The sequence below is a fragment of the Haliotis rubra genome, unplaced genomic scaffold, assembly GCF_003918875.1.
Source record: "Haliotis rubra isolate DU_JTF1 unplaced genomic scaffold, ASM391887v1 Scf625, whole genome shotgun sequence".
Classification (NCBI taxonomy): Eukaryota; Metazoa; Mollusca; class Gastropoda; order Lepetellida; family Haliotidae; genus Haliotis; species Haliotis rubra.
This window is the reverse complement of record NW_025767330.1, coordinates 181,743-191,863: the sequence shown is the minus strand read 5'-3', so window position 1 is coordinate 191,863 and position 10,121 is coordinate 181,743. Positions and strand designations below refer to the sequence as shown.

Genomic DNA, 10,121 nt, shown 5'->3' with positions numbered 1-10,121 from the left:
ACTTAGCATACCAAGAGACATCAATAGAAATTAAGTATTTCCGAGTGTCAGCTCCAATAAAAATCAACTAATATTTGAAAACTTATCTGTGATGCTGCCTTCAGGTGGTAGTTCCGGACTGGACACAAGGACAAAGTTACAGATGTAAACAATGCGGTGTAATAAATATTCTGCTAACTGCACTGATCTAATTGGCGTAATATATGTTTTAGCTGCAAATCAAAATAAACGTAATGCGATATATAATAATGATAGTGATATAGATTGTGACTTGTGTATATATAAAGCAGCCATGTTGATACATGTGTGTATATGTCCTTTAAATATTGCTTCAAGTTTTGTATGTTATTACGGAGACAAAGAAGCCACACAGTTGCGTTGCGTTGAAAACACACATAAAGTGTGACGGCAGGGGTTCAATTTTTTTTTTAAAAAGTCAATTGCCACGGGGCAAGTGACTTTAAGAAAGTAATTTGCCCAGACTAATTTTCCACTTGCCCTGATTTTATGAAATAATCATGATGATGTAATTATGAAAGAATAAATCAACATGGTATTTGATGTTTATGTTTACAGGACTATTTATTGAAAAGTGATAAATAGCAAAGAAAGATAACACTATTTTATTATCATTGGGAAATTTAATAGCTACATTTTGAGCAGATATGAAATTACATCCAAGTTTATTTGCAGATTGAAACCATAAGTGGAAATTATCTAGTAGCCCACGGACAAGTAGGATACCATTATTTGATTGCCCGAAATGAAAACTGACTTGTCCCGGGCGTCGGGAAATGGGATTTTTGAACTCCTGGTGACGTGTGACAATGTCATATTCTTCAAGGTAGAACAATGTCGGGTTCTTGCATCGTATAAATTGTGTAAAGTACCATTTAAGATTACGACAGTGGGGCATACTGATAATGTCAAATGACGAGTCGTCACAGTCTGACAACATTGGGTCATTTTGACATTTTTGCTTGTTTTGTAAGGGAGACAACCACATTATACGACAACATGACAATGTCCTGTGAAGAATTCAGTAGTTACCTACATCATTGCAAGCAATAACAATCATATATACACACACAGTATATGCAGTTAATGTTAACAAATCGAACCGAAAGTTTGCCCTAACTACGGTCATCAGCGTTCGTATTTTCTTCTTGTCAATCGATGTGATTTTACGAACGGTTCAGCCACTTCATTCATGCGTACTTACTTCAGTCATATAGACTGTCAGCATCTGGGAAATACTATCTGTGTAATTTTGAGTATTCACTTCTACTACTACTACTACTACTACTACTAGTACTACTACTACTACTACTACTACTACTACTACTACTACTTTCCCCGTCAGCAAAATACATGGTTACTATTTTTCCATACGAGGATCACCCATGCTGTTAGTCCATACTTAAAGCCGTCAGTCATACATGTAAATTTGTAATATGTGGTCGTTTGCTACTACTACTACTACTACTACTACTACTACTACTACTACTACTACTACTACTTTCCCCGTCAGTAGAATACAAGGTTACTATATATACATACGAGGATCACCCATGCTGTTAGTCCATACTTAAAGCCGTCAGTCCTACATGTAAATTTGTAATGATATGTGGTCGTTTGCTGCACAAGTAAATATCTATATATCTATGTTCATCTATCATCATCATCATGGCAATCTCTCTCACACCACGGCATCACGACAGCGCCTTGACAATCATCGCTTTCTTCTCCTCCGTCATGTTGATGTCGCTGCCCACTACAAGTCTCATGCTGACAGTGAGGAGATGTGGGTTATACACCCCGAACATCGGCCACAGTGGTTCACTACAGTCTACATTGTCTAACGTCGACATGACTTTCTTCTCCTTCACATCAATGAAGACAATCTTCTTCCTGGCGTCATCATAGACAACACCGTAATGTAGTGTGTGTGATGCCCCTGCTGTGTTGGGGAGAGTGTCAGGCAGACACAGCACATACTTCCCCTCCTTCCATATCTTCCTGCATATCCCGCCGTGTGTAGTACAGTGGGCGACGTCCATACAGTAGGAGTAAGGACGTCCATCTATACAATGACTCACGTCCCTCTGCTCCTCCCTACATACTCCAACCTCCAGGATGAGGTTGGTCCCTGAGAGTGGTTTGTCCAGACTGACCCTGTTCTCCACCTCCCAGTACTGGGGACAACCATCCTGGGGGAGGGGGTCAGTGCTGCATGTGCCCCAGTACTTCTTCAGTCTCCCTTCCCCTGCAGGTCTGGTGTCCGACTTCCTGTTGACCAGGTCTCCTTCTGTGTTGATGTGGACTGTGTCGAGATTGACTCTGTCTTTGTCATACTTCAGTGGTGTACCTACAAAACAGGACACATAGTCGGATTGTGAATAAAACATGACACAAGTTGTAATAATAAATGTATAAAGTGATAAGTATACGAAGTGATTTTTGAATAACTGCAATATAATCAATTACAAATAGTATAACACAAACACTTTGCTGCAGTGAGGCGGGTGCTTTCATCTAGTACACATGTATATTACCATTCCATTATCTGATACTATTTTAACCTGAATGTAGAGTAAAGAAGAGCGATTCAGTAAGCAATGGTTATGCGCCTATTTCTCGTCAGCAATGAAAATGAGTGTGAAAAAGAAAGGTAGAAACAATCTACAGCAATATATCCACAGACGATAATAACGCTATGTTATCAGATATATAGGAAGATGAAATTCTAGGTCACTCAAACAGGTAGATGCTGGGGAGCGGGTAATCACACCAGGGGCAAAAACAGAGGAGTGTCTGCTCCCATATGTTGTCATATAAAGAATATACGGATAAACGCGGTATAACGAGGAACCTGCTGACTGCTTGTCAAACCTGTCGCAGCTGGAGTGTCACGTGACCTAATTTGATCGCTCGGCAAAATGTGAAGTTATCTGTGAAAATGGTTATCTCCCATTTGACAGACAGTCAGTTGACAGACACTGAAGCAGAAGGTTAATTAGGGTAAAACCTACGGGTATAATGGAACAGTCCACTGTCTAGTGAATAGAGTGGGGTGAGCCTGAAACAGGTTCATTACTGAGAAGGTTGATTGTGTGTAAATAGAACTTATGTTGTGATTAAATGATAATCTGTCTTCTCTTCTCAAAATTCTTTAACTATCAATTATTATCGAATATAAAAACAGGTTTGTCACTGAGAGGTTTGATTGTGTTTATTGACTGCAATATATTTTATTCATTCAAGAAAAGGATTGGGCACAAGTTATCCAACTAAAAAAAGGTCTCTCCCAATAATAGTATATCAATGTTCTGATTTTAACAATGCTCTCTAAAGATTGTAACAGGTTATGTATTTGAATGGACATTCAAAGAAGTAACAAAAAATAGTCTCACATGCATGGCCACATTGACATGATGCGTCATTTTTAAATATTTATTCTAAATAAATCATAATTAAGTGTACTCGTCATATATCTTACTCTTGTGTGCAAAACATTTAATTTCTTTATTCCATATGAATAATATTTAGGTACACATTTTTCTTTCACGTGGATATAAGATTTAAATGATTCCACAGAGTTGCAATTTCGAAAAACTAAGGGAATATTATTCCATATTTTACCTGCTGATTGAATAAAAGATGATGTTGAGTACTTCAGTCTTGTACATGGTTGGCTAAAATTATCAGAGTTTCTTAACTCATAGATTGTTCGGTTGACTATTACAGATGGGAGTAAATCCTGTAGAACAACTGGTGTTGTTCTGTTTAGTAGGAATTATTTTAGATGTCTTTTTGACAATGTTTTCAATATGATGATATTAGATGAGAAGGCTAAACCGAAATGTTTATGAAAATCAACTGTTATTAAATACTGATTCAATCAAAATTCAAATTAATGTCTTTTCGGCCGTCTTTCAAAGTAAATATTATAGTTTCAGTATTTTTCTTGTGTTTTTATTTGGACTATTCCATTATAATGTGCAGGTAGCAGGTAGTTGCTAATCTGTTCACTAACCGTAAATGTTGTTGTTATAAAGCGTCTGCGAACTGGCTGTCTGCGTAATGGGAGGACACCGTGAAAATACGTTCAACTTGGATACTAAGTCTTAATCACAAAACAGCTGCTCGCGCCTTGTTGTGAAAAGAAATTCCGTGCACCACGTGCGAAATAGATTAGACACATCTCCGGCACGTGGAAATCAGGCTGAAGCGGCGTTTCATTGCGAGGTGCGTTCTTTGTTCAAAACCGCATCGATAAGGTTGTCTGCATGTTTCTTCGGTATTGTTTTGAATTACAAGTTAAATGTAATGTCAATTTACGAGGGTGTTTTAACACATCAACAAGTGAAACTGAAGTCACTGGAATATGACTAACTAGTTATCGTAATCGTCTTTAGTCAAATGGAAATGTTTATATGCATAGTTTAATCACCCTTACGAGGTAGTTATTTAAATAAACTCTGCGAGGGCTTTAGCCTTCACGGGTTGTTTTTATTGGAGTTGAATCCGAATGAATCACTGACATACAGTAACAACAATTACATACTGCATTGAAGGGCACTCTGATGAAACAAACAACACTGACCATGAAAATCAAGTTATACTGTTACCTTTATCATTATGTTCACAAAACTTTGTTGCAATACTTCAAGTAAATATTTCACATTAAGGATCTATATCATGTTATTTATCTGTAAACCATTGGCATACAGCCATGCACAATGGGGACGGGGAGCCTGAAAGTATGGTGTAACAGCAACTAATAAAATGATGTTCCACTCAGAGAGCTATTATGGATTTAATATGTACGCACTTGGGCAGAAACCTTCCAGTCAATATATCACAATATGTATTGCAATATCTCTTAAGTTATTGCAATATATCGCAATATGAAAATCAGGGCAATATCCAGCCCTACTCGTAAGGATGGGAAAGCCACAATAACTCGGTGCGCCTAGTGGCTGCAAGAGTTGTATGATCCCCAGGGTATTGAGGTTGATTATAAGATGTTCCGTTGAGATTGACATCCAATGGTCGGGGGAAAACATACCAGCGCCTTGAGCATGCACTTGTGCGTGGACTATGTGCGCTATATAAATATCCGTTAATATAATAATAAATAATAAAAAGAAAGGCACCTTAAAACAAGAGTTTTGACATTTTGACGGACGTCTTAAGTTCTCATTTCGCTCTACAACAAGACTCTGTTTAACGTTACTTTACTCCATTATAAACACATCATGTAGGATCTAATATTTAAGTGTAGTTATATTATGAACTTTATGAACTTATATATATATATATATATGGGCGGTAGGTAGTCTAGTGGTTAAGGCGTTCGCTCGTCACGCCGAAGACCCGGGTTCGATTCCCCACATGGGTACAATGTGTTAAGCCCATTTCTGGTGTCCCCCGCCGTGATATTGCTGGAATATTGCTAAAAGCGGCGTAAAACCAAACTCACTCACTCACTCACTATGTATATATGTGTGAGTGTGAGTGTGAGTGTGAGTGTGAGTGTGTGTGTGTGTGTGTGTGTGTGTGTGTGTGTGTGATATGTTGCTGCTAATACATTCCATGTCATAGTATAATATGTATAATTCTTTCTGAAAACAACATTTAATTAGTTATTGCATACGTCGTATTGGAGTTGATGCAGTTTAAGTAATATGCATCACATTGAGCATATTGTGTCAGATATATAATTGTTATCAGTAACGGTAACTGTTGTGTGTAATGGCCTAAACTAGAATAGGTGTGATATGACTGTTGTATTGATTATTGTTTATTATTATGCTACAGGGTGAAGATATAATATATATTTGAGCAAACAAACTTATGGAGCAAATCACAGCTCACATCAAAGCCGGCGTTGGTCTTCATTCAAGAGTACCAACTCTTACCCTGCAACTCGAACTTACATCAAGATCCCCTTGAGTGAGAGAGTAATCTGCATTCTTCCACAACAGGTTAATGATTGTGTGGCTCTTTTGTTCCATGCTCCCATTGTAATTATCACCCACAACGCAGTATACAAGCGACATCGTCCATAGGGGCAAGGTGTCGTTTCGGAGCAGACCATGAAAACTGTACCGTATTTATGGTAACAAATTTGACTATAAGTTGGAAAGCCGCCTGCTAAGGTCAGTTTTCTATTGTTTGCCATTGTTTACTGGCAAACTCTTGATCACATTCCACAACACCTTTGTCCCTAACTGCCTCTACACCCCCTCAAAACATAACCCCCACCCCCAACCCACACACGATCGCAGGGATTTCATGTATATTTGGCTTTCGTGGGCGTGGTCAAACGTGTTCTTCTTGCTTTTGGTCTGTCCAACAAGTGCCCGCTTTCCCTGTACCGCTGCATTAAGTTGGGTACAGCAACAGCCTCCGTTGGTGAGTTCGTGTTACCGTCTTATTGTTCTATTATTGTATTCTTCATACTAATGGAGGTATGGCATGGATACTGTATCCTTTTCATAGCCTTGCATCACAAGCAGTGTTTTCAGTGTTCCCAGCACATGATTTACACGCGACCAATTGATTGAGTGGATAAAACCAGGAGAGACGAAGACCAGTGGTTCTACCGACCGAACTCTACCACTTATATTCTGGAATTGACAAATGGTAATATGGGGTATAAGTGGGAGATTATGAATGTACTCACACTTCAGAAACATAGATCTGTCTATAGCTCCTGGTTTCAGCTCATGAACAACACATTCTCTGGCCACACCTGTGACATAAAAAATGAGCATCTCCATTACTGTGGATGTTAGACATGGGGCTTCATGGTTATACCTGTTACGTCAAGGTGAAACACGGTAAGATTTACTATGTGGCACGGCCAGTTGAGCCTTCCTTCGTCTACACTTAACCGCTTCGAAGAAACGTAACTTACAGATTGGACAATCGGACATTTCGTTTAATTTTCTTGTCTTACGACACATCACGCAACACATGTTATATTGTGATTTTCAAATAAAGATATTGATTAATGTTTTTTGTGTCCAATCGTGTCGTATCAATAAGTACTCCACGTTTCATGTAATGTCAGTTGTCCCGAGGTAGTGATTTCAGATTCGGAGAAAGACGCAGTTTGCATGTCTTTACCATTATGATGCCAGACAAAGGCTTGTTGATACAACAGTTTAGTAGTCGGATTGATTTTTAGATATGTGATTGGGGATGGTTAAGCTAATACTAACTTACCTAGCAAGAAGTCCATGGTTGTTGGCGCTCTCTTCTCGATGACTTCTTTCTCTTCAATGCGCTGAAAACATAGCAAACTATTTACTTATCATGAACTGTCTCACAATATGTGAGTGAGGTTAGTTTTACGCCGCACTCAGCAATATGACAGCTGCATGGTGGCGGTCTGTAAATAATCGAGTCTGGACAAGATAATCCAATGATCAACAGCATGAGCATCGATCTAAACAATTAGGATACGATAACATGTCTTACAAAGGCAGTCTTCCAAAACATGTTCGCATGTGTGCCTTCACAAATGGGTTAAGGAACATTTACATCTGTGTCAAAAACGAGTGAGTCAGTGAGTTAATATTTACCGTAACATTGGACATATTTCAGCCATACTGTGACGAGAACAATCTATACATTAAACCTAATAAATCTATACTATAAAACATGTCGTCAAACGACAGTAAAACACTAGAGTAACATATATTTGGTTTAAGACCAGCATATTCTAAAAAAAATGTATCACAACAGAAAAACAAATAAATATTAAAACGGGCTACAGTGATTATAGTTTGGCATGAAATGCATGTGGACCCGGTTTTTTGTAAATATCTCTTCATCCAATGACCCAATCGATCTCAAACTGTGCAAGTGGATGTTTTGTCAGACAACCTAATCACATTGTAAATCACCGATTTTATGCATTTGTATTAAATAATCTCTCTATGTAACTGTCAACAAAATAAACAGCAGACCGCAGACTGCTTGCAGAGGGAGGGAGCTAATGACCCGTAACAGCGGCAGTGTTTGGTCATAAAGGTAAATGCACGTGCAGTTCATGATAGTTACCTGTGCACTGCACAGTGATAGACCGTTTGGATCATTCAGATTGACTACTTCTAGCTGTCATCATGAAAGCTTATTCAGATGATGCTAAACGTTTCATTAGAAATATGTTGAATTTTTTTTAAAACGAGAGCAAACGTAGCAAACCGATTTATAAGGTGTCGGATTACATGAAACGTACAACTTTTGCTCTTGGCATGAAAAAGAACATCGTGCTAAAAATTGTGAAAAATAAACCAACAACCAATAAACAAAACCATGTACAAAAAGGTAGGCATGCAAAGTTAGATTCTTTTGACATCAGGGTCATCAGAGATGTCATTCCCCGGTTATTTGCTAGAAATGAACACCTCTTCATACCTATCACGTGCATAGCTGACCTACATTGACGAACGTTGACCTTTATGACCCAACACTGCCGCTGTTACAAGTCATTGGCTCCCCCCCCCCACCCCTCTGCAAGCAGTCTGTGGTCTGCTGTTTATTTTATTGACAGTTACATAGACAGATTATTTAATACAAATGCATAAAATCGGTGATTTACAATGTGATTAGGTTTTCTGACAAAACATCCACTTGCGAGTCCACATGCATTTCATGCCAAACTATAAAAGCATGTCACATACCCTCTCAGCGGACAATCATTTTACGCTACTTCAACCCTATATGAAGGCATTGCTACCAACAAATTTGTTTTTTCATTCCAAGAAATTAAAATTCCTTTCAGTAAAAAAACTCAAAATTTATAAATGACTCAATTTCCTTCAGAAACCTAAAAATTAAATGAGAATTATGGAATTATTTAACAAGGCTGAATTCAGGCAATCACGGTTTATACTCTGGCGCGTGTCTGCCCAGATGTAGGCTGCCATTTAGCATGCAAAAACCCCGGATGTAACACGCGGTCTGCAAACAGCCACAAGCGTGCGCTCTATGGTCTAAGGGAGATAACTCCACAATAATTAACTTTTACTATGTAATCGTGTGTATATCTTGTGTGGCCAATGCGACATTGCCGCATAATCTCTTCATATCTGGACTGATAGCCAAAGTAGATGTAACCTATTTATACCTACTTGAGTGTCCCACTTCTTTTGCATTAAATCATGGAGGTAAGAGATCTAATTACGGTTTTGTATTTGTTTTGCATAAGGGTATGCCTTAAGAAGTGGTGTCACATATTTTTTGGGTGCTGCTTTAGCAGCAATATCGGCCACCGTGTAACCAACAGAGCACGATGTTGTATCGCCAGTAGCAAGATCATTGTAGAATTCAAGTATTTCGATTTAAAGTGGATGTGGACATTACAAATGTTTAATTGCCTGAAGGCAACAAAGCAAGCCCGAGTGAGTGAGTGAGTTTTGTTTTACGCTGCACTCAGCAATATTTCAGCTATGTGGCAGCGGTCTGTAAATAGTCCAATCAGGACCAGGCAATCAAGTGATCAACATCATGAGCATCGATATACGCAACTGGGAACCGATGACATGTGTCACCCAAGTCAGCGAGCCTGACCACCTGATCCCGTTAGTCGCCTCTTTCGACAAGCATTGGTTACTGAAGATCAATTCTAACCCGGATCTTCTCGGGCCCAGTGAAATGGATGTAATTTTGTCCGGGTTTAAGTCATATGAAACTGCATCAGCGAGTGAGGAATACACGATGTTCTAGACAAAGCCTGATAAACAATAACTCATCAAACCCATCTCTAACTCTTCTGTGGGAGGCATCACCAAAACACAACCAGTTGCGTGCATATCATGGAAAATGTATGGGTTTGTCTTGGAAAAGCTTGCCGAATATGGCTATAAAAGACTCTTAAAAACCACATCACTATCAAAAGACTTGCCAAGATTGACAGCGGAGAAACTTAAACGTGCCTTGGGCATGCTTCAAGTTGGCACGTCAAGTCGAGTTGTTGCACAACGGTTTCAATGCCACCATTCAACCATCCTCAGTCTACAGGTCAGATACCAGCAGACAGGAACCACCAGAGATCGAATACGTTAGGGTCAACCACAGGGGCGTGTCACGCTTAGAAACAGCGT

The 10,121-nt window shown here is 39.0% G+C and overlaps 1 protein-coding gene across 3 annotated transcripts in view; it reads right to left on the bottom strand.

Annotated features, from left to right (window-relative positions):
• Positions 1–1,644: 1,644 nt before the first annotated feature.
• Positions 1,645–10,121, bottom strand: part of LOC124256353 — a 64,892-nt gene continuing 56,415 nt past the window's right edge. For all 3 annotated transcript variants that reach the window (XM_046690345.1, XM_046690343.1, XM_046690344.1), the window contains 3 exons: positions 7,237–7,297; positions 6,692–6,760; positions 1,645–2,368 (listed from right to left, as the gene is read on the bottom strand). In XM_046690345.1, the coding sequence (XP_046546301.1) occupies positions 1,713–2,368; positions 6,692–6,760; positions 7,237–7,297 (786 nt within the window). In that variant the 3' untranslated portion in view covers positions 1,645–1,712. The remainder of the gene's footprint in view (positions 2,369–6,691; positions 6,761–7,236; positions 7,298–10,121) is intronic.